This window comes from Phacochoerus africanus, chromosome 11, assembly GCF_016906955.1.
Source record: "Phacochoerus africanus isolate WHEZ1 chromosome 11, ROS_Pafr_v1, whole genome shotgun sequence".
Classification (NCBI taxonomy): domain Eukaryota; kingdom Metazoa; phylum Chordata; class Mammalia; order Artiodactyla; family Suidae; genus Phacochoerus; species Phacochoerus africanus.
In genome coordinates, this window is record NC_062554.1 from 7998188 (window position 1) to 8023186 (window position 24999).

Sequence of the window (24999 nt, forward strand, 5' to 3'; positions counted from 1 at the left end):
TGGGGAGGGGCTTTCTGTACAGCGTAGCATGTTTAAACAGCATCCCTGGCCTTTATGGACTGGGAGCCAGCAGCACCCCCAACAGACACAGGTGTGACAACAAAATAGTTTCTAGACTTTACTGTATAGCAAAAGGAAGAGGCAAAGTCACACCCAGTTGAGAACCACTGGATCTAGAGGAGAAAGGCCGCCTCTCCTCCCAGGAAGCGCTTTGTCTGATTCGGGAGACGCGGTGGGCTCCTTGTGGACGAGGACGAGAGGCGTGGTGAGCCCAACCCCGCCGTCCTGGTCCCACCGCAAGGGGCTCCTCGTCTCCGCTGCACAGCGGCCCTGGTCCTCGGAGCCCACAGGCCCGATGGAGTCCCGCCTGCCGGCTGGGAAATGTCTTTGCTGATTTTGGTGAGGGTCCAGGGGAACTTGTTCCCCACCCTCAGGAAGTTTGAAGAAGATAAAATGTGGATGGAAAAGCAATGGTTTCTGAGTTGGGGCCCGGGAGGGGCGGGTGACAGAGCAGGGCAGGCCTCGCGAATGCGGACAGAAGCCTGGGACATGGGACAGGGAGCCCTGCCAGACCCCCTCCAAGCAGCTGGCCGTGGACGGATCCCAGGAATTAACAACAAAGACGTAATTTCTCTAGTAAGAGAAATTAGTAAACTTAGTAAAGCAGTGCCTGAGGGCCCCGGCCCATTCGGAGCCGTGGTTGCTCCGCAGGACGCCGAGAGCAGACCTGCGTCTGGCCCTGGTCGGGGCTGAGCAGAGGCGGGAGAGACTGTAGGGACCTTGGGGGTCCTTGGGGGTCCCAGGATGCGCCGGGGGAAGCAGGGTGAAAGCCAGTGAGGCGACTTTTGTTTTCCGCTCTCTCCACTCTCCACAGTGTGTTTCCTGGCTGTTAGTGACCTGCTCTGCATCCCTCCATCTACACTGAGCTCTGTTGTAAATACATCGCACCAGAGGCCACTGTGACGCCGCTGTCTCCTCCTCACCGTCCTGCCCGCCCATGTGACACCGGCTCCCTATAGACGGGCATCCCCAGATGTACAAACCCTTTCGTGTATGCCTGCCAAAAGCATTGGTTTTCCAGGGCCTTTGACCAACATCAGCCTCACCAGTCTAAGGGTCTGCAGCTCCTGTCCCTTCCCTGTGCAGGGGTCGCCCCAGCCTGTCCTCCCTGCCTGGCCCTGGGTGAAGCCTCTAACAGAACTGCCACCCCGGGCCCCTACTCCTGGCATTAGGCAGGGCCCTGTGTGCAGGCATTTCCCTGCTCAGGGACCTCCATTCCTTGAGGTTGTTCTTGCCGCGGTCCTGCCGTTCCTTGTGGGACGGACCATGTACACAGGGTGGTCTTTATTTTTCCTTTATAAATAAACACCAGTCAGGTACCTTTTTGTCCCAGTCTTGCTCTTCTAGGCTTGCAAATCTCAGAGAGGCCAGGATCCCATCCTTAGGTACAGGGCAGGGCGGTGGGTAGCGTCACCAGAACCCAGCCTGAAAATCAGGCCCCGCCCATCCAAGCACATGGCCTCCCCTCTTGGGACAGTTCATCGTCCCACTCCCATGTGTCTGGGCACCTGCCCCGGGCTGAGGCCAGGCTGCTGCAGGGGCCTCTTGAGCCCCCACCCACCGCAGCGTAACCCAGGTTGAGTACAGCCCAGGCACAGAGCCGCAGGCTGGAGCCGTGGAGTTGGTTTTAAGAATCAGATCTAACCGTGTTCGTAACTGGTCCCTGGAGGTGTGCAGGAGTGCCCGCTTGCCTTTTCTAGACCCACAGCTTGTCTTAGCCATTTGTGGTTTCCATGTCACTCTTCACAGAAACAGCACAGCCCAGCATCCTCAATATTTGCCCTCTTCCAGCCGCCTCATGTCAGCGCTGCAGCCCCCTGCGGCCCGGGCACGCCCTTTCCGAGGGCAGTGGGGGGCGGTCTCATGCAGCCCCCCTGCTCTGTGACTGTCTTAGGTGATGCGTAGCCCCTCCGCCTTCCCACTCAACAGCTTCCTCTCCCTGTCCTGCTGCAGGGTCCGGAGTCTGGGACCTACTTTGTTTCTTTGTTATTTAAGACCTTGTTTAGAGAAAATAAATATCTCCCAACCTTTATCTATCCGGTTTTTCTCTATGGAGTTGCCCTTATTTCTGGTGATCTGGGGGTGGGGGGCAGTTCATTGGATTTAGTCACCATAGGGCGCCAGAAACACCTCCCTCCTGTAGCCCAACAACCTCTTAGGCTCTGCCTGCTCCCCAGATCCAGACTGCCCAGTGAAACGGACAGAATCGGGCTCCACAGCAGCCAGGGAGACTGGGTCCCAATCCCATCTATGCCAGTTATTTGCCGTGTTGGCTTTGGCCCTGAACAGGAGGAGGCTCTGTGCCCTGTCCACCCGACCTCAGGCTCTCAGGGCTTCCTATCTGCCAGCACCCAAACTTGACAATCTGGGCCATGTCCTGAACTCTGGAAACTTAGCTTCACCTACTTCTCTGTGCCCCCCACCCCCGCCCCCGATGACCAGAAGCCACTCATACTCCTAGAACTGAGCTCACCTTCCTCCCAGGACTTTCCTCCCCCGTTTCCTAGCTAGCCAGTGCTCGGTTCCACATCTCTCCACGTCCCAAAGCAGGCAGCCGAGGTACTACAGGTAGACGGTTGGCCCCCTGTCTCACAGCCATATCCAGTCTCCCACCAAACCCAGCTCCTTCTCTAGCCTCTCCCCTCGTTTCCTTGCCGCAGTCCTTCCCCTGGTCATCCTCTACCCACCGATGGCGTCCTCTCCCCAGCAGGGAGCCAGGCTGCCTAAATCAGTTCCCGAGGCCCATCCCTTACTGGCTGGGTGAGACGGCTGTTTCTGCGGCCCGTCCCTCATCTGAAAATGGAGAGCAGTAGTGTCTGCCTCCCAGGGGCTTGAGAACTACGCACGTTTAATGGGGCTTAACCGGCTCCTCAGTAGCTGGCGGATGACGCAATTAATATTCCAGCCACGTTGCTCCCATATAACGTTTAAGAGCTTCACTCGGAGCGGTTTGTGGGCCAGTAGCATCAGTATTCTCCGGAAGCTTGTTCCAGATGTTGTCCCTACCCCAGGACCTACTGAATCAAAACCGACCTGCATCCCAACAAGCACATTAATTCTAAGAAGTTCTGGATTAGATGTTGACTAAATAGTCCTAAACTTTCACTAAATCCTCCTCAATTTCACATGAAGGCGCCTTGTGTGTGATCGGTGTCCTTGGCTGGCGGAGGTGGGCCGAGGTCCCTTGGCTGCGCTGTGTGCTCTCTGTCCACAGGGGGGCAGCATGGTCGAACGCGTGGTTTTCAGGGACGCACAGGCAAGTCATAAGCGTCATCAGAAGTTTGGGCATCGGCTAATGCACGTGCCACAATTCTGTCTAATCCTCACGGCACCCCTCTGAGGTAAGTGATGTTACGTTTGTTTTACAGGTAGGCGTTATGTCTGAATTCACATAGCTCAGAAACAGTAGTGTCTGGATTCAGACGGAAGCTGTTTCTGCTTCATGCTGCCGCCTATCCTAGACGATATAGGGAACCCTGGGCAGAGGTCCTTTGGGCACAGACACCTGCCTTAAAAGAGCAAGAGGAGATGACCAGGTTTGATGGATGGAGGCCGAGAAGGAACGAGATGCTCATTTGGCTTTGTGTGAGATACTGTGCTAGTCACATCGTTACCCTTTGTATCCTTGTAAAATACAGGCATCATTTAAGTGCACGCAAGTTGTTGTTACTGAAGTGGGTTACAGTGTGTTTCAGGTGTACAGCAAAGTGAGTCAGTATCTTATTTATTTATATATATATATATATATATATATCCTTTTTCATACTCTTTTCCATTATGATATCTTAAGATATTGAATATAGTTCCCCGTGCTATATAGGAGGTCCTTATTGCTTATTTTATATATAGGTGTATCTGTTAATCCCAAATTCCTAAATATCCCTCCCTGCCCCTGCCTTTCCCCTTCGGCAATCATAAATTTGTTTCCTATGTCTTTGAGTCTATTTCTGTTTTGTAAATAAGTTCATTTGCATCATTTTTTAAGATTCCACATATAAGTGATATCGTATGATATTTGTCTATTTTCTACGCATAGTATAATAATCTCTAGGTCCGTTCATGTTGCTGTAAATGGCATTATTTCATTTTCATGGCTGAGTACTCGTGTGTGTGTGTGTGTGTGTGTCTTCTTAATCCAGTCATCTGCCAATGGACGTTTAGGTTGCTTCCATGTCTTGGCTATTGTAAATAGTGCTGCTTTGAACATAGGGACACATGTGTCTTTTCTTTAGAGTTTGTGTCTTTTCTAGATATATGCCCAGGAGGGGGATTGTTGGAGCATATGGTAAATCTCTTTGTAGTTTAAGGAACTTCCATTCTGTTCTTCGTAGTGGCTGCCCCAGTTTACATTCCCACCAACAGTGTAGGAGGGGTCCCTTTTCTCCACACCCCCTACAACATTTGTTATTTGTAGACTTTTTGATGATGGCCATTTTGACCAGTGTGAGGTGATACCTCGAGGTAGGTGGGTTTTTTTTGTTTTTTAAAGGGCCGCTGCAGCAGCACATGCAACTTCCCAGGCTTGGGCTGGAATCAGGTCTGCAGCTGCCAGCCTACGCCACAGCCACAGCCACACTAGATATGAGCCAGGTCTGTGACCTCCGTCACAGCTCATGGCAACACAGATCTTAACCCCTGAGTGGGGCCAGGGATTGAAACTGTGTCCTCGTGGATACTAGTCAGGTTCAGTACTGCTGAACCACAAAGGGAACTCCTGTAGTTTTGTATTTCTTTAACAGTGATGTTGAGCATCTTTTCATGTGCCTCTTGGCCATCTGTTTGTCTTTTTTGGAGAAATGTCTTTTTAGGTTTCCTTCCCATTTTTTGATTGGATTGTTTGTTTGATATTGTGCTGTATAGGTTCTTTGTATATTTTGGAAATTAATCCCTTGCTGATCACATCATTTGCAAATATTTTCTCCATTCCCATAGGCTTTTTTTTTTTTTTTAATTCTCTCTTTTGTCTTTTTAGGGCCGCACCCACGGCATGGAGGTTCCCAGGCCAGGGGTCGAATCAGAGCTGTTGCTGCCAGCCTAGGCCACAGCCACAGCAACACAGGATCTGAACCGCGACTGCAACCTAGACCAGAGCTCACGGCAACACCAGATCCTTAACCCACTGAGCAACGCCAGGGATGGAACCCGCAACCTCATAGCTCATAGTCGGATTCGTTTTCGCTGCACCATGACGGGAACTCCTCCATAGGCTATTTTTTCATTTTGTTTATGGTTTCCTTTGCTGTGCAAAAAACTTTTACGTTTAATTAGGTCCCATTTGTTTATTTTAAATTTCCTTTAAGAGTAGGAGCCAAAAAAATACTGCTGCAGTTTATGTCAGAGTGTTCTGCCTATGTTTTCCTGTGGGAGTTTTATAGTATTCAATCTTAAGTTTAGGTCTTTATTTTGAGTTTATTGTCACGTATGGTGCTAAAGAATGTTCTCATTTCATTCTTTGACATGTAGCTGTCCAGTTTCCCCCAGTTTAAAGGCAAGGGGAATGAGTTTCAGAGATGTGAGATGACCGGCCCACAGACGTGGCTAGGAGATGGCACCATCTTGGAGTGTGGCCTCGAACCCCAGCAGTGGACAACCCGTGCACATGTTCACACGAAGTGTCTTTAAGGGGCACCTACTACGTGTTGGATGCCGCGACATCCTTGTGAAGCCTGCAGACCAGCACCCCAAACTCAGGAAGAGAATAAAGGAGCCCCTGGGAGCCTCGGAACGAAGGCTTTCTACAGAAGGAACATACTTGGGTTAAAGGGGAGGCCATTCTGTTGAATACCTGTCCTAAGGACTGTCCAAGGAGAACTCCCTGGAAGAAGAAGGTAGGCGAATGGGTAGGCTCAGAGCTGATGGTGGGGAGTCTTGAGCCTGAGAGGACTCAGAGCGTGAGGAGAACTGGGCATGGCTGCTGGTGTCCTCTTCTAAACCTGCTGCTGGGGACCTTCCCTCGTGGTCCTGCGGGTTAAGGATCCAGGGCTGCTGCAGCTGCGGCTCAGGGCAGTCCCTGGCCTAGGAGCTCCCATGTGCCACAGGCGCAGCAAACGAGAAACAAAACCCTGCTGTATGTGCTGACTAAGCACATCTAAGCACGTGTTGCGTGCCAAACCTCCAGTGGACTCTGAAGACAGATCAATAATGAGGCCCTTCCGATGAGACCACGGTCCAGGGAGACCGTTGCAGAAACGGAGCCCACGCTGTCAAAGGGAAGAGGACAGTGAACTTCGGGCACGGGTCAGGGCTGGTTTCCCAAAGGAGGTGCCATTTGAGCGGGGCTTGGGAACACCACCACGAGGCGGAGCTGGAGAAGGAGACAGACTGCAGGGAGAGGGGACAGCATCCCCAAGCCCAGGAGACTCAGAAGTCAGTCTGATGCCGCGGGTGAATTAGGGCTAGTGTGGCTGGGGTACAAGCTGTGACAGGACAGGCGGCCAGAGGCAGGAGCAAGAGGCCGGGGCGGCAGGATGGAGAGTGGGCAGAAGTTAAGCAAGGTCACTCTGGTATCTGCAGGTGGACTGGCAGCCACCGGCTCGAGGCAGGGAGAGCGGGGAGGAGGCAGGGTGGTCGAGGCAAAGGCACAGTCGCCAGGGGCTGCAGGGGGATGGGAGGAGAATGGCTTGGCGTCCACAGGTGCAGTGAATGAGGCGGAAAGGGACAGTGAGGTGCCCGGGACCCTTACGTTGGACCCTCGGCCCTGTCACCAGACCTGGGGGTGGCGAGTTAAAAGTTCAGGACTTTTCACAAGGGAGAGAGAGTCCACCACAGGCAGAGGAAAGGCAAACAGCATCGGACTCCTTCCTGCAGGGACAGTGTTTGGCTTGGAATCGTCCAGCCGACGCTTCTGCCCCAGCTGGCCGCCCCTCCGTGGCCAGAGTCAACACATTCTCAGCCTGGGTCCAGGGCTCAGAAAGTTATGTAAACTCAGGAGGCTCCCGTATTCCTCGAGTTGCCTTCCTCTCCCGGCAGTTTGCTGGAAAACTCCAGCCTGCATGCAGCCTCGCGGCACCTTGGAAGCTGAGACTCCGAGCGGCTGGCCTCTGACAGGTGCGTGGAGGGGACGGTGGACCAGTGGGAGGGGACAAAGTTTCCTCCTCGTGCTCCACGATGATACCACGGATCAAGGGCTGGTCAGACAGAAAGGTGGAATAACTGGCACCACAGCGCACGTGCCGTCTTCAAGGCGCATCCACAGCCTTCGGAGACCTCAGCTCTGTGCAGTGCGAGGGCGGGCAGCTTAGCCGTTTCCTACAGATGAGGAAACGAGAGCTCCGACAGGGAAAGTGACTTGTTCAGGGTCGCACAGTCCCTCATTTGCCCTCCACCCCAGCCCCTGGGAACTTCTGTTTTGCTTTCTGTCTCTGGGAATTTGCCCGTTCCAGCTACCTCATAAGGTGGACTCATACAGTGTGTGTGTCCTTTTGAGTCTGGCTTATTTCCCTTAGGATAATGTTTTTAAGATCCATGTTAAAGCATGTGTCAGAATTTCATTCCTCCGAGTTCCCGTTGTAGCTCTGCAGGTTAAGGACCTAGTATAGTCTCTGTGAGGATGTGGGTTTGACCCCTGGCCTGGCTCAGTGGGCTAAGGATCCAGCATTGCTGCAAGCTGCAGCATAGGTTGCCGATGTGGCTGAGATCCAGTGTTGCCGTGGCTGTGGCTTAGGCCGTAGCTGCAGCTCCGATTCGATCTCCAGCCCCTGGCACGTCCCTGTGCCACCTGTGAGGCTATTAAACAGCCCTTTCTCTTTGTGACTGGACAGCATAGCAGTCTGTGGTGTGTATGTGCCCCTTTTGTGTATCCAGTCATCTGCTGTGACATACTCGGGTTGTTTCCACCTTTTGGCTGTTGTGGATGATGCGCCATGAACCTGGGTGTACAAATGTTTATTTGGGGAGTTCCTGCTGTGGTGCAGTGGGATTGGTGGTATCTCTGGAGCACTGGGACACAGGTTCAATCCCTGGCCTGGCACAGCGAGTTAAAGATCCGCCATTGACACAGGCGGTGCATAGACCACAGATGTGGCTCAGATCTGATCCCTGTCCCAGAAACTCCGTATGCCACAGGGCAGTCAAAGAAAAAAAAAATTGAGTCCTTGCTTTCAATTCTTTTGGCTGTATACCTAGGAGAAGTATTGTTGGGTCATACGGTAGTCGTGTGTTTAACTTTTCGAAGAACTGACAAACTGTTTTCCACAGGAGCTGCACCATTTTACAACCCCAGCAACAATGTGTGAGGGTGCAATTTCTCCACATCCTAACACTTACTTTCCTTAAAAAAAGAAAAAATGATAGCCTTGGTGGTGTGACATGGTACCTCATTGTGTTTCTCTAGTTTTTGCATTTCAAGACAGCCAGGTGTGGAGAGAGAGAGAGTGGGGTGACCCTGGGCAGAGCCCCCGTGGAGGGCCCTGGAATCAGGCACGTGGGCTGATGACTCAGGCACCGGAGGTTTCCCTGCCTGGCCCCAGGCCTGCCGTCCGAGAGCCAGCGGGACTCACGGAGCTGAGGGGAGGGAGGACGCCTTCTCTGGCTCAGGCATCTGAGGGCCAAGAAGGCTCAGTGGCAACCAGAGAAGGAACTGCCTGGGCAGAGGCAGCTGGATCGATTGCTTTGCTTCTCCAAGGTGAGCCCACAGACAATTCCTATTTCCTTTTTTGTTGCAAGAGAGTTAAAAATAGAAATTCCAGGTGTTCCCTTCGTGGCTCAGCAGTCAATGAACCCAACTAGTATCCATGAGGACCTGGGTTCCATCCCTGGCCTTGATCAGTGGGTTAAGGATCCTGTGTTGCCGCGAGCTGTGGTGTAGGTCACAGACGTGGCTTGGATCTGGCGCTGCTGTGGCTGTGGTGTAGGCGGCAGCTACAGCTCTGATTTGACCCCTAGCCTGGGAACCTCCATATGCTACTGGTGCAGCCCTAAAAAAGAAAAAAAGAAAGAAAGAAATTCCAGAGCTTTAGAACCTGGGGAGCCTTATAGGAGTTTCTAGGCTGATGGCATCCCCTCGGAGACCATGTGTAATTTTTAAAAGAAGATGTACTATGGAGTTCCCGTCGTGGCACAATGGAAACATATCTGACTAGGAACCATCAAGTTGTGGGCTTGATCCCTGGCCTCGCTCAGTGGGTTAAGAATCTGGTGTTGCCGTGAGCTGTGGTGTAGGTTGCAGATGTGGCTCAGATCTGGCGTCGCTGTGGCCGTGGCGTAGGCTGGCATCTGTTGCTCCGATTGGACCCCTAGCCTGGGAACCTCTACATGCTGCAGGTGTGCCCCTAAAAAGCAAAAAAAAAAAAAAAAAAAAGCAATATAATTTTTTATTTGGTAAGGGGGGAAAAATCTGTTTTCTGAAGCAGATTAAATAACAGAAAGTTAGAGAAAATCTCTCCTGAGTAATGTATCTGAATTTTCAAAACTAAAGAAATGTTTGGATTTTTTGAGTATGAGAAACATTAACCTAAGGACTCGATACACGTATGAGTTAGGGAGATAAGCTCCCATATTTCCATCACACACACACACGAACCTCCTTATCCTTCAAGGGCTGAATCAAATGTCACATGAGCCCCTCACACCAGAAATACAGTGATGCCCCTTTAGGCCTTCTGTACGATATGCATGTCCCCCTTCTACCAGGGTTGTCACTGGGCTTTCTTCTCTCGAGCTCTTCAAGGACACTCAGTCAGAACCATCCTGGCGCCTCCAGCTCCAGCAAAGGGCCTGGCACAGAGGTGGCATCAGTATCGCTTAGGTGGATGAGTAACAGCCAGACGTGAGATCTGTGTCCATGAAAACACCATCAGGGTTGCTTGGTTCTATCCTTTGCCTGCTGGGCTCCTGCTCCAAGCAGCACCTTTGGAGCTCTGGACAGGGCATGGGTCTAGAGCCAGGAAACGTGCCTTCTGCGTGGCTCTGCCGCTGGCACACTGTGTGGACAAGCCACTTCACCTTTCTGGGCCAGAGAAAGTAACTGCTGCCCTCTGGCCTCAGGTGATAAGTGCATGGAGAGGGGGCATGATGGTCACTGTTTTAGTTACGCTCCACCTCTCGACGCGGCGAGAGAGGCAGGTGTTGTCTGTGGGATCCGTGTAATCCACGCCCTTAAATCCCTAACCAGAAAGACACCTCATTCCTTTGCGATCGTACCTGATTTCACCAGGGGCTCCCACTTCAAATGAGAACAGGCGCCTGGCAGGGACAGAGGGCCCCACTGTCACCCAGACCTTAGAGGGAGCCCGCCTCTCAAGCATTTGATGGGAAGGGTCACGTGATGAAGCAAGGGCCTAAAAGACGGCGGGCAGAAAGGAAGACTGCAAAGAGGCAGACTCCGCTTGCCAGGGGAGAAAGCGTGGGGGCCCAAGGTGAGGGAGAGAGGGCGAGGGTCAAGCAGCCCATGGCAGGAGACCAACGCGGCGCCAGCGCCCCATCGCGCTCAGCCTCCAGCGGGGCCTTGGGGCGGTCCTCTTGGAGCCTCGGGTTCCTCCCTGGCTAAAGGGGCCCATGAGCGCTGTGAACCAGACCTTAAGCTCATTCCTCACTTTGCCGCGTCCCTCTGTCCCCACCCCACCCCCTGTCCCTGGTTTTTCTCCGCTCGAGCAGCCCAGGCCCCCAGACAGGGCACTCTTTGAGCGCTTCCATGGCAGGGCGCCTTGTGCCAGCCCCCGGGGCCACCGCTGGACGGGCCGGAATCAAGGCCCTTCCGCTCCCCGTGCCCTGGCAGCGCGCCCTGCCCCTCCGTGTGCATGGGGGACACGGGAGGTGGCGGCTGTTCCCTGCCCTCTGTGTGCACATCCTCACTCTGCCCTTGTATCCTGGGGCCCCAGCGCGGAAGCCCTCTCATCCCGTGCCACCCACAGGGTGCCCCCCGTGCGCTCCACTCCCGCGAGCCTTAGGGAGAGCAGCCCACGGCTTGCTACGGGATGACATCCAGATCGCTAGGCTTATATTTGGGCCCGTGTTACTTCTGTTCTAAGGGCTGTGAGCAGACCTCCTCGTTTTACTGGATTCTCATGGGGCGTGGAGCACGGCCGGTCACACTCAGGTATTCTCTGCATCTGTGGACCTGAGGCCATTCCTCTGCGTGTCCCACAATACCTCCACCTGGCGGCGCTCTTAGCCCGCAGGCATCAGCCGCACATGGAGCGACCTCTTGCATGTCTGGGGAGAGGCTGGAGACTCCTTTCGAAAACTGTTCTTTCCAAGAGACATTGTCAATGGGAGCAAGGCAACCCCAGCAAAATAACATGTAATGCCAACAGCAGAAGGCTAGTTACCAACTGTGGAGACAGTCATTTTATGGCTGAGTAATATTCCATTACACACACACACACACTCAGCCACTCTGTCGATGGACACTGAGGTTGCGTCTGTGTCTTGGCCATTGTAAATAGTGCTGCTGTGAACATAGAGGTGCAGTATCTTTTCAAATCAGAGTTTTCTCCAGATATGTGCCCGGGAGTGGGATCACTGTAGCATGTGGCAACTCTATTTTTAGTTTTTTAGGAACCTCCATTCTGTTCTCGGTAGTGGCTGAACCAATTTACATTCCCGCCAACAGTGCAGGAGGGTTCCCTTTTCTCCACACCCCCTCCAGCATTTGTTATTAGAAGACTTTTTGATGGCATTCTGACTGGTGTGCGGTGATACCTCACTGTGGGTTTGACTTGTATTTCTCTAATAATTAGCAGTGTTGAGCATCTTTTCATGTGCCTATTGGCCATTTGTATATCTTCTTGGGAGAAATGTCTGTTTAGATCTTCTTTTTTTTTTTTTTTTTTTTTTTTGGTCTTTTGTCTTTTTAGAGTTGTACCCGTGGCATATGGAAGTTCCCAGGCTAGGGATCAAATTGGAGCTGTAGCTGCCAGCCTACACCACAGCTGCAGCAATGCCAGATCCGAGCTGCATGTGTGACCTACACCACAGCTCATGGCAACGCCAGAGCCTTAACCCACTGAGCGAGGCCAGGGATCAAACCTGAGTCTTCATGGTATTAATCGGGTTTGTTAGCACTGAGCCACGACAGGAACTCCCTGCCCATTTTCTGACTGGGTTGTATTTTTGATACTGTGCTGAATGAGCTGTTTGTGTATTTTGGAAATTAATCCCTTGTCAGTTGCCTTGTATGCAAATATTTGCTCCAATTTTATAACATCTTTTCATCTCGTTTATGGTTTTCTTTGCTGTGCAAAAACTTTTAGGTTTAGTTAGGTCCCATTTGCTTACTTTTATTTTTATTGCCATTTCTCCAGGAGACAGATCCAAAAAATGAGTGTTCCACCTATGCTTTTTCCTTTAAGAGTTTTTTAGTATTCAGTCTTACGATTAGGCCTTTAATCCAATTCAAATTTATTTTTGTGTACGGTGTTAGCCAATGTTCTAATTTCATTCTTTTACACATAGCTGTCCAGTTTCCCCAGCACCACGTATTGAAGATGCTGTCTTTTCTCCACTGTATATTCTGGCCTCATCATAGATTAACTGACCATAGGTACATGGGTTTATTTCTGAGCTTTCTATCGTGTCCCGTTGATCTCTGTGTCCTTTTTTGTGCTAGTACCATTCTACTTTGAGGACTGTAGCTTTGTAGTATAATCTGAAGTCAGGGAGCCTGATTCCTCCAGCTCTGCTTTTCTTTCTCAGGATGGCTTTGGCTATTGAGGGTCTTCTGTGTTTCCACACAAATTAAAATTTTCTTCTGTGAAAAATGCCGTTGGTAATTTGATAAGGATTGCATTTGATCTGTAGACTGCCTTGGGCAGTGTGATCATTTTTAACAATATTGGTTCTTCCAATCCAAGAACATGGTATATCTTTCCGTCTGATTATGTCATCTTCAATTTCTTTCATCGCTGTCTTATAGTTTTCAGAGTACAGGTATTTTGCCTCCTTCAATAGGTTCATTCCGAGGTATCTTACTCCTTTTGCTGCAGTGGTAGATGGTATTGCTTCCTTAGTTTCTCTCTCTTACATTTTGTTGGTGGTGTAATCAATGTTCTGCAACTTTACTGAATCATTCATGAGCTCTGGTAGATTTCTCGTAGTGTCTTTAGGATTTCCTATGTATAGTAGGTCATATGTGAACAGTGACAGTTTTATTACTTCTTTTCCAATTTGGATTCCCTTTCTTTTTCTCCCTCTCTTTATTCTTTTCTTTCTCTCTCTCTCTCTCTTTTTTGTCATGCCCATGGCCGTGTGGAAGTCCCCAGGCCAGGGACTGAACCCATGCCACAGCAGTGACGCAGGCTGCTGCAGCGACGCAGGCTGCTGCAGCGACAGTGCTGGATTCTTAACCTGCTGTGCCACAAGGGAACTGCCCTGGATTCCTTTTATTTCTTTTTCTTCTCTGATTGCCATGACTAGGACTTCAAAATTATGTTGAATAAAAGTGGCAAGAATGGACATCCTTGGCTTGTTCCTGACCCTAGAGAAAATGCTTTCAGCTTTTCACCGTGGAGTATGATATTACCTGTGGGTTTGTCATGTGGCCTTTATTATGTTGGGATAGGTTCCCTCCCTGCCCACCATCTGGAGAGTTTTTATCATAAATGGGTGTTGAATTTTGTCAAAAACTCTCTCCACATCTATTGAGATAATTGTACAGTTTTTATTCTCAGATTATTAAAGTGGTGCATTGCTCTGATTTGAGATACTGAAAAATGCTTGTATCCCTGGGATAAATCCCACTTGATCATGGTGTGTGATCTTTTTAATGTATTGTTGGGGTTGACTTGCTAGCATCTTCTTGAGGATTTTGCGTCTGTGTTCATCAGTGATACTGGCCTGTAATTTTCCTTTTTTTTTTTTTTGGTGATGTCTGTCTGGTTTTGGTATCAGGGTAATGATGGCATCATAGAATGAATTCAGAAGTGTTCCTGCCTCTGATGTTTTTTGGAATAGCCTCAGAAGGATAGGTGTTAACTCTTCTCTAAATGTTTGGTAGAATTTGCCTGTGAAGCCACCTGGTCGGGTATTCTTGTTTGCTCGGAGTTTTTTAATTACTGGTTCAGAGGAGACCAACCAAGATGGCAGAGTAGCAGGATGTGAGGCTCACCTACTCCCAAAAATACACTGGAAATATACCTACAGGTCGCAGATGCAGCTCGGATCTGATGTTGCTGTGGCTGTAGCATAGGCCAGTGGCTACAGCTTCAATTCAACCCCTAGCCTGGGATCCTCCATATGCTGCAGGCGCAGCCCTAAAAAAAGACACAATAAATAAATATATAAAGTCAGGAATGAAAAACCAAATCATCACCTTAAAAAGAAAAAATACCTACATATGGAACTATTTGCATAGAAAATTTTCTAAAAACTGACCAGAAACCCTCAGGATTATGACAGAGCAAGAAAAACTTCATGAAAGCAGATAGGACAAAAGAAAGAAGAAAAAGAAGTGAAAGGAAGCGAGACGGCATCCGCTCCCCAGGAGGAATAGCTCCTGCACCCTGGGAAGGCCCCCACCAGCGGGGAGATGAGCCGCAAAGGGAGGAAGGCCTCTAGACAAACGGCGTGAAGCAGGGAAATGGAAACAACCCTTCACAAAAGGTCAGTGCGATGGGCAACCCTAGGCAGGTACCAGCAGGTATCGGGAACTAAAACTCTGGCCTTAGAGATCAGACCCAAAGAGGGAGCTGGGGCTGGCTAAGTAGGGGGGGCGGGTAGAAACGGCTTGGAGAGACTCAAGTATAGGGCGACCACAATTGCGAGCTTTTAAGTGGAGGTGACCCAGTCGGGCTTAGAGGCTAGATGCGATTGTTTGGGGTGCTGGCAGGAAGGCGCAGGATCCACCACCACAGCCTTGTTCCCTGCGTGCACTGTCTCAAGCTCCAGGGCCCTGCCTGCTTCAGCTCCAGGAACCACCTGGCAGCAGTGGCTGCCTAGCATCAACTGGGAAGCAGCCCCACCCTTAGGGCTACAGACTTCTTGGAGCAGGTGGAGTAACTGCCCGGGGGAATAACACAAGTCCCTGGCTCCTTCCAGTGGCCCCCACACTAGTGGCACCCAACCTGTGCCAGAAGAGCTGCTGGTGGTGGCACCCATTCCCCACAAGAGCAGTAATCTGCTCAACCAGAAAACCCTTGGCTCTGCCCCAAGGGCTTGGATGGCTCACGATAGTGGCACCCGATCTGTACCAGAAAGTGCCAAGAGAGGGCTACTGGTGCACGCTCCCTGCCAGAGCTGCGCGTGGCCGGGCTGGAGGAAAGCACAAGCTACAGCGCCCCAACCAGTGGCCCTGCAAAGGCTCAGGTAAGTGGCACTCATTTCGTGCCAAGGGAGCTGTGGGAGGCTCATTAACCTACATTCTGATCTGTGGAGGCTCAGAGGGCGCTGCTGGGAGGGACTGCCAGAAACACACACCCTGCAGCTAACAGAGAGTGCCTTTTAGCAACAGTTAGGGAGAAGCCCCCCACCCCTGGGGCCTTAGAGAGAGAGCCCTAGAGTGGCCAAGCAAGGGGGTGGTGGCAGAATGCTACTGAGAGCAGTCCCTAGAGCCTCGTGGCACAGGGCAGGGTGGCAGAAGCAACTGCTGACATTGCAAGCTGCAGGAAATAGTCCTGAAAGCTACCTGGTAACAGGACGGGTTGCAAGAGCCACTGCTACCCCTGCATGCTACAAAAGCCATCTTGTGAATGGTGAGTCACTGCCACCAGCCTCATAGACCCCAACCCTAGCAGCCATCCAGCTCCAGGAGAGGAAGTGTGATACCGCTGCTCCCAAAACGTGTTCTCGGTACACACGAGCCACTACAGCCCTGAGAACTCCAGAACTGGACACCTGCTTTGGCATCTGCATACCAGCTGTCAAGGGGATGATGAACAGAAAGGCAGACACTATGAGACGACAAAGGAACAAGACAAAAACAGCTTTCAGTCAAAGGAACAAGACAAAAACCAATAAATGAGGAGGAGATAGGCAATCCACCTGAAAAAGGATTCAGTGATGATGGTAAAGATCATCCAAGATCTTGGAAAAAGAGTGAGGCACAGACCAAGAACTTAAAGAGATGTTTTCTTAGTTTTTTGTCTTTTAAGTACCACACTCTTGGCATATGGAAATTCCCAGGCTAGGGGTCAAATTTGGAGTTGCAGCTGCTGGCCCACACCACAGCCACAGCAACACCAGATCTGAGCTGCATCTGCAAGCTACACACAGCTCGAGGCAATGCTGGATCCTTAACCCACTGAGGGAGGCCGGGATTGAACCCCTGTCCTCATGGATACTAGTTGGGTTCGTTACTACTGAGCCACAATGGGAACTCCTTTAAAAAAATGTTTAACAAAGAGCTAGAGGATATAAAGAGCAAGAAGAATAGCACGACAGCTGAAATGAAAAATACTCTAGAAGGAACCAATAGCAGGTTAATGGAGACAGAAAAATGAGTAAATTAGGTGGAAGACAGCATGGTGGAAATCACTGCTGCAGAAAAGAAGAAAGAAAAAGGAAAGAGAAAGAACTGAGGAGAGTCTAAGAGATCTCTGGGACAGCATTAAACGCACCAACATTTGCATCATAGGAGTTCCAGAGAAGAGAGAAAAAAAAGGCCAGAGAAAATATTTGAAGAGATTATAGCCAAAAATTTCCCAAATAAGGGAAAGGAAACACTCAAGTGGAGGAAGCACAGAGAATTCCACACAAAATAAACCCAAGAAGAAACATAGCAAGACGCATACTAATCAAACTGACAAAAATTAAGTACGAAGAAAAAATATTAAAAGCCACAAGGGAAGAGCAACAAATCACATAGAAGGGAACTCCCATAAGGATAACAGCTGATTTTTTTTTTAGGGCCCCACCTGCCACATATGTCTTTTAGGGCCACCCCCTCTGCATATGGAGGTTCTTAGTTTAGGGGTCGAATTGGAGCTGTAGCCACAGGCCTACGCCAGAGCCACAGCAACACCAGATCCAAGCTGCATCTGCAACCTACACCACAGCTCATGGCAATGCCGGATCTTTAACGCACTGAGTGAGGCCAGGGGTCAAATCCACATCCTCATGGATACCAGTCAGGTTCGTTAACCCTGAGCCACGATGGGAACTCCAAAAGCTGATTTACCAGCAGAAACTCTACAAGCCAGAAGGGAGTGGCAAGATATATTTGAGGTGATAAAGAGGAGGAATCTAGAATACTCCACCCAGCAAAGCTCTCATTCATATTTGATGGAGAGGTCAAAAGCTTTACAGACAAGAAAAAGCTGTAAGAATTCAGCACCTCCAAATCAGCTCTACATCAAGTACTAGAGAAACTTCTCCAAGCAGAAAAGGAAAAGCCACAATTAGAAACAAGAATATTACAAATGAAAAAGCTCACTGGTAAAGGCAAGGATAATATAAAAGTAGGAAATAACCCATTGACAAATATGACATCAAAACTAAGAAGGATGAGAAAAGGAAAGGACAAATGCAGAACATTGAAAATGCATTTGAAATTAAGAGACCAGCAACCAGAAACAATTTTGCACCCATATAGATGGTGATATCAAAATTGGTTATATCAAAATATAATGGCAACCGCAAATCAAATAACTATAAGAAAGAAAAAGCAAGCCAAACATAAAACTGGAGATGGTCAGCAAAACACAAGAGAAGACAACACAAAGAGGAAGGGAAGAAAAAAGATCCAAAATAGCAATCCAAAAAAATTAAGTAAATGACAATAAGTACATACTTAATCCATAATTACATTGGATGTAAATGGACTAAACACTCCAACTAAAAGATACAGACCGACTGAATGGATTCGAAAACAAGTCCCATATATATGCTGCCTACAGGAGACCCACTTCAGATCTAAGTTCACATACAGACTTAAAGTGAAGGGATACAAGAAAATATATACAAATGGAAATTCTGGAAAAGCAGGAGTAGCAATACTTGTATCAGTCAAAATAAATTTTAAAATGAAGGTCACAAGAGATAAAGAAGACATTACATAATGATTAAAGGATCAATCCAAGAAGAAATAACAATTGTAAATACATATGCACCCAACATAGGAACACCACAATACATAAGGCAACTACTAACAGCCATAAAAGGAGAAATTGACACTAACACAATAACGGGGGGGACTTTAACACCCCACTTACAGCAGTGGACAGATCATTCCAGATAGAAAATTAACAAGGAAACACAGACCTTAAATGATACACTAGATCAAATAGACCTAAGTGATATCTCTAGAACTTTTCACCCCAGAGCAGCAGAATATACTTTTCTTCTCAAGTGTACACAGAACATTCTCCAGGATATCACATCTTGGGCCATATATCAAGCCTTAATAAATTTTTAAAAATTGAAATTATTTCAAGCATTTTCTCTGACCACAATGCCAAGACTAGGAAAGAACTACAAGGTGGAAAAAAAGGCAAAAAAACATAACTCCTGGAAGCTAAGCAATATGCTACTAAACAACCAATGGATCATTGAAGAAATTAAAGAGGAACTTAAAAGATACTTAGAGGCAAATGACAATGAAGATACAACAATCCATAACACAGCAAAAGCAGTTCTCAGAGGGAAGTTTATAGCAATACAATCTTAGGAAAGAAGAAAAAATTCACATGACTTAACCTTACTGCTTAAATATCTAGAGAAGAAGAGACAAAGCCCAAAATTTATTAGAAGGAAAGAAATCATAAAGATTAGAGCAGAAATTAATAACATAGAGACAAAGAAAACAATTGAGAAGATCAATGAAACCATAAGTTGGTTCTTTGAAAAGATCAACAAAATTGATAAACCGTTAGCCAGATTCACCAAGAAAAAAAGGGAGAGGCTTCAAATCAATAAAATTAGAAATGAAAGAGAAGTTAAAACTGACACCGCAGAAACACAAAGGACCATGGGAGACTGTGAGGAGCAACTGCATGCCAATAAATGGTCAGCCTAGAAGAAATGAACAGATTCTTACAAAGGTACAACCTATCAAGACTGAACCAGGAAGAAACAGAAAATATGAATAGACCAATCACAGGTGCTGAAATTGAAAATTTGATTTAAAAACTTCCAAAAACCAAAAAGACCAGGACCTGATGGCTTCTCAGCTGAATTCTACGAAACATTAAGAGAAGCGTTAACACCTCTTCTGAAACTTTTCCAAAAATTTGCAGAGGAAGGAATACCCCAAGTTCATTCTATGAAGCCACCGTCACTCTGATACCAAAACCAGATAAAGATACCACAAAAAAAGAAAATTACAGGCCAATATCACTGATAGACACAGATGCAAAAATCCTTAAGAAAATATTTGCAAATCGCATACAAATATATATTTTAAAAGACCATACACGATGATCAGTAGGATTTATCCCAGGGATGCAAGGATTCTTCAATATCTGTAAATCTATTAATGTGATACACCACATCCACAAACTGAAAAATTAAAACCATAAGATCATCTCAATAAATGCAGAAAAAGCTCTTGACAAAATTCAATACCCATTCCTGATAAAAACTTTCCAGAACGTGGGCATAGAGGGGAACAGCCTCAATATAATAAAAGCCATTAATGACAAACCCACAGCTAACATAACATCATTCTCAATGGTGAAAAACTGACAGCATTTCCACAATGCTGGAACAAGACAAGGATGTCCATTTTTACCAATGTTATTCAGCATAGTTTTGGGAGTCCTAGCCATGGCAATCAGAGAAGAAAGAGAAATAAAAGGAATCCAGATTGGAAAAGAAGAAGTAAAACTCTTAGTGTTTGCAGATGACATGATATTATACCTACAAAATCCTAAAGACACCACCAGAAAACTATTAGAGCTCAAACCATGAATTTGGTAAAGTCACAGGATACAAAATTAATACAGAGAAATCTACTGCATTCCTACCTACTAACAATGAAAGACCTGAAAGAGAAATTAGGAAAACCATCCATTTACCATCACATTGAAAAGAATAAACTACCTAGGACTAAACCTACCTCAAGAGACAAAAGACTTGCACTCTGAAAATTGTAAGATGCTGATGAAAGAAATCAAAGAAGACACAAATAGATGGAAAGAAATACCATGCTCTTGGATTGGAAGAATCAGTATAGTCAAAATGATGATATTACCTAAGGCAATCTATAAGTTTCAGTGCAATCCCTGACATTCTTTACGGTACTAGAACAAAATATTTAAAAAATTTGTATGGAAACACAAAAGGCCTCAAATAGCCAAAGCAATATTGAAAAGAAAGAACTGGAGGAATCAAGCGCCCTGACTACAGACTATACTACAAAGCTACAGTCATCAAAACAGTATGGTACTGGCACAGAAACAGAAATATAGATGAATGGGTCAGGACAGGAAGCCCATAAATAAACCCAAGCACCTATGATCAACTAATCTCATGATCAAGGAGGCAAGAACATACAGTGGAGGAAAAGAGTCTCTTCAACAAATGGTGCTGGGAAAACTGGACAACTGCATGTACGAATGAAATTAGAACATTTTCTAACACCATACACAAAAATAAACTCAAAATGGATTGGAAACCTAAATGTAAGGCCAGATGCTATAAAACTCCCAGAGGAAAACATAGGAGGAATGCTCATTGGCATAAATCACAGCATCCTCTTGTTTGATCCACCTCCTAGAACAATGACAATAAAGACACAAATAACCAATGGGACCTAGTTAAACTCAAAAGCTTCTGCACGGCAAAGGAAACCATTTTTAAAAAATGAAAAGACAACACACAGAATGGAGAAAATCTTTGCAAGTGATTCAGCCAACAAAGGTTTAACCTCCAAAATATACGAACAACGCATACAACTCAAAAACAAAAAAAACAAACAACCCAACCAAAAAATGGGCAGGAGACATAAATACAAAGAAGACAACAGTCCAAAGAAGACATACAGATGGCCACCAGGCACATGAAAAAATGTTTTAACATCACTAATTACTAGAGAAATTCAAATCAAAACTACAGTGAGGTACCATCTCACACCAGTTGGACTGCTATCATTAACAAATCAACAAACAACAAATGCTGGAGAGGATGTGGAGAAGAAGGAACCCACCTTCACTGCTGGTGGGAATGTAAATTGGTACTACCACTATGGAAACGAATATGGACATACCTCAGAAAACTCAATACAGAACTACCATTTGATCCAGCAATTCCACTCCTGGGCATTTATTCAGACAAAACTTTCATTGAAAAAGATACATGCACCCCTATGTTCAGCTCTATTCACAATAGCCAAGATGTGGAAACAACTTCAATGTCCACCAACAGATGAATAGATTAAGAAGATGTGATATGTATATAACGGAATACCACTCAGCCATAAACAAGGACAAAATAACGCCATTTGCAGTAATATGGATGGAACTAGAGGCTTTCATACTGAGTGAAGTAAGTCAGAGAAAGACAAGACACCATATCATTTATATGTGGAGTCTAAAATATGGCATAAATGATCTATCTACAAAATAGAAACAGATCATGGACATGGAGGGGAGGCAGGGGGACTGATGGGGAGTTTGGGGTTGGTGGATGCAGACTGTTATATTTGGCACGGATGGGAATTGGGGTCATGCTCTACAGCACAGAGAACTGTGTCCAGTCTCTTGGGTAAGAACCTGAAGGGAAAAACGAACAAACAAGCAAGCAGGTGTGTGTGGGCGGCTGGGTCACTTTGCTGTATGGCAGAAACTGAAGGAACAATGTAAATCAATTATACTCTAATAAGTTTTTTTTAAAAAAAGATAGTATGAGGGAAAAAAATACTGATTCAGTTTCAGTCCTGGCACTGGTAATTAATTGGTCTGTTCGTATTTTCTATTGCCTTTTTTTTCTTTCTTTCTTTTTTTTTTCAGCTGCACCCATGGCATGTAGAAGTTCCTGGGCCAGAGATTAAACCTGAGCCATAGCAGTGACAATGCCAGATCCTTAACCACCAAGCCACCAGGGAACTCCTACGTTTTCTATTTCTTTCTAGGTCCATGGATGGATCTAGAGATTATCATACTAAGTGAAGTAAGCCAGGGAAAGACAAATACGATATCACTTATATGTGGAATCTAAAAAAATGATACAAATGAACTTGACAAAAACAGACTCAGAGTTATAGGAAATAGTCTTACGGTTACCAAGGGGAAATGTGAGGGAGTTTGGGATGAGCTTGTACGTCCTACTCGATAACAGATGACCAACAAGGACCTACTGTGTAGCACAGGGAACTCTACTATCTTCTAAAAATCTGAAAGGGAAAAGAATCTGCAAACATACACATATTTATACTGAGTCATTTCACTGCACACATGAAACTAACACATTGTTAATCAACTACAGCTCAATCCAAAATTTTAATTAAAAAAAAATCTTTGGAGATGGACAGACCTATATCTGAATCTTGCCTCTGCTCGTTTATAGCTATGTAACCTCAGACGAGTTACACATTCTCTGCCTCAGTTTCCCTCATCTGTAGTTTAGTAAGAGGGTTTTCAGAATCCTGATGCACTCAGCGGAAATCCTGGGGATATGACCAGGTGTCCACAGAGGCTCTGCAGGAGGCTGCATATCTGCACATCAGAACCTTTTCCTTGGAGCCACGGAGCTCTGGGGGCAGAAAGGCTGAAGTGCTTGGGACAGGGAGGGAGCAGAGGGGGCACAGAGTCTAAGCACCTTTACCTGTATGGCTTCTTTGTGAGCAAGACACACGCCCTCACTGCTGCTGAGGAACCTGAGCCAAGTCGCCTGGAACGTTCTCTTTGCACAAGTGCTCACATATTAGTCACTCATCAATGCAGCCTTAACTCATGCTAATCTTTCTGCTGGAAATGCTTCTCTTCATTAGACTCTGCCTATAAAAATTCTTCCTGTCCTCCAAAGCATCGCTCAAAGGAGGCCTTCTTAACGTGTCTATCCAAAAATATTTGCTGAAAGCCTACTTATTTGAAACAGACCTTTTTCTGGGGATACCAAGAGGTATAAGTGCAGGCAGCCAGCAAATAAACAAATAGTGAAAGTCAGTGAAATCGGGGCTACAATAGAGGCATTTACAAAGTATGGAGAGGTCTTAAGGGCCTCACCCTGCAGGGAAGGCCACTGATCACAAACAAATAAGTAAGTTCGAGAAAAGTGATAGGAAGAAAATAATGTGGGAAGATCTTAAGATTTAAAAAGGTTGGCTAAAGAAAGTGGCTGGAAGGTCGGGTGTCAGAAAAGGCCTCTTGGAAGTGACGCTGAGTCGGGGGTAAAATGGTGAGAAGACGCTCAGCCACAGCAGGAGCGGCGGCTGCAAAGGCCTGAAGGGTGGGACCGATGCCAACAGCGGGGAGGGTGGTGGTTTGAGGAACAGAAAGAATGTTGTCTCTGGGAACTCCCCTGGTGGCGCAGTGGTTAGCGAACCCGCCTAGCATCCATGAGGTCGCAGGTTCAATCCCTGGCCTTGCTCAGTGGGTTAGGGATCCGGCATTGCCGTGAGCTGTGATGTAGGTCGCAGATCCGGCTCGGCTCCCACATGGCTGTGGCTGTGGTGTAGGCTGGCAGCTGCAGCTTGGATTAGACCCCTAGCCTGGGAACCACCATATGCTGCAGGTGTGGCCCTAAAAAGACAAAAAAAAAGAAAGAACATTGTGTCTGGAATACAGTGAGAGGGGAGGTGAGCCAAGATGAGATTATATATAAATAAAACCTTATAGGAGGTTCCCTTGTGCCTCAGTGGGTCAGGGATCTGGCGCAGCCCAGGCTGTGGTGCAGGTTCAGTCCCTGGCCCTGGGAACTTCTATGTGCTGCAGAGGTGCCCAAAAATAAATAAATAAACACATACATACATGCGTAAATAAAACATTATACTCCGCCTTTTTCACTCAATGTTATAATGTAAGAGTGTTCTCCATTGTGAACAATAATTTGTAAACATTTTTAATGACAAAACTTTTTAATGGATGTATTAAAAAATCATATTAAAAAAAAGAGTTACTTTTTTTCTACTACTTTAAAAATCATCGCATGAAGTGCACTCCTGATACAGAGACACCCCTGCTCAGTCCTCAGCAGAAGGGCTAATGGGTGTCAGGCACTGCCTGCAGGTGTCTACACTGCCACGTCTGGGCCCCTGTGGTCAAGGCTCAAAGTGGCAAAAGCTGCACTGACCAGAGCCCAGAGAGTGTTCTGTCCTGTTCCCAACACAGAGGGTCTGAACTCCAAGAACCACTCTCCAGCCTCCTCGCCCCTCCTGGGACTCAGGCTTTGAGGAGAAACAGTGTAAGTCTCATCACGTGTCCCCGCTGGGGATCACTTCCTGGTCTCCCATCTGCAAGGAGCCGGCAAGGCTGGCAAGGCCTCCTCCAGAAGCATGCTCTCCTCCTCCTCTCTTACCCCAGCGTCTGGCCTCGGGCACCTCTGGGAAGCCACAGGACTCCCAGCTTCTCCGCCGTTTTACTCTTCAGGGCTCGAGCTGCAGGGTCTGCGGAATTCCTGTCCATACTCGTGGATCCACTTGTTGGCCACTGGAGGAGGGAGCGGGGAGACGGTTGGGAGCAAGCGCTGTGCTGCAGTTAAGTGCCACGCAGCGGTCAGCAACTCACCCTGGTCCCAGCCCCGCAGGACTATGAGAGGCTGCTTCCAGCAGCAACAGGGAGCAAAAAGGACAGTGGGCCCTGGAAAAAGTCCCTGACCAGTCCTGTTTAATGCAGACTAATTTTCAAACCTGTCACTTACCCCTCACGCAGCTCCGAAAAGCCCGGCTCCCCCGGGGCATCATTCCAGGGAAAAAAGGGGTGCGTTCTCCTGGCACCAGGGCCCTCTTCTCCTTTTGCTGTGTTCAGAGCTAGGTGCTCGTGGACAGATGTGTGACATAAACACGTTCCTACTTGTTTACCTCCCCGGTGTCTGACCATCGCCCCACGGGGAAGCACTGAGGGTCTGTCCTCGGGGTAGGGGACAGGGGCCAGCACCACCCTCGGCCGTGCTCAGGGATCAGGGCCTGTCGGT

At 47.7% G+C, this 24999-nt stretch overlaps 2 protein-coding genes across 2 annotated transcripts in view; one reads left to right on the forward strand and one right to left on the reverse strand.

The window, feature by feature from the left end:
* Nucleotides 1-2092, forward strand: part of PPME1 (protein phosphatase methylesterase 1) — a 96306-nt gene extending 94214 nt beyond the window's left edge. The window contains exon 14 of the mRNA XM_047752637.1: nucleotides 875-2092. Coding sequence (XP_047608593.1) covers nucleotides 875-893 — 19 coding nt within the window. The 3' untranslated portion in view covers nucleotides 894-2092. The remainder of the gene's footprint in view (nucleotides 1-874) is intronic.
* Nucleotides 2093-23918: 21826 nt separating this feature from the next.
* The window catches only part of P4HA3 (prolyl 4-hydroxylase subunit alpha 3), a 40335-nt gene continuing 39254 nt past the window's right edge, over nucleotides 23919-24999 (reverse strand). The window contains exon 13 of the mRNA XM_047753545.1: nucleotides 23919-24515. Coding sequence (XP_047609501.1) covers nucleotides 24445-24515 — 71 coding nt within the window. The 3' untranslated portion in view covers nucleotides 23919-24444. The remainder of the gene's footprint in view (nucleotides 24516-24999) is intronic.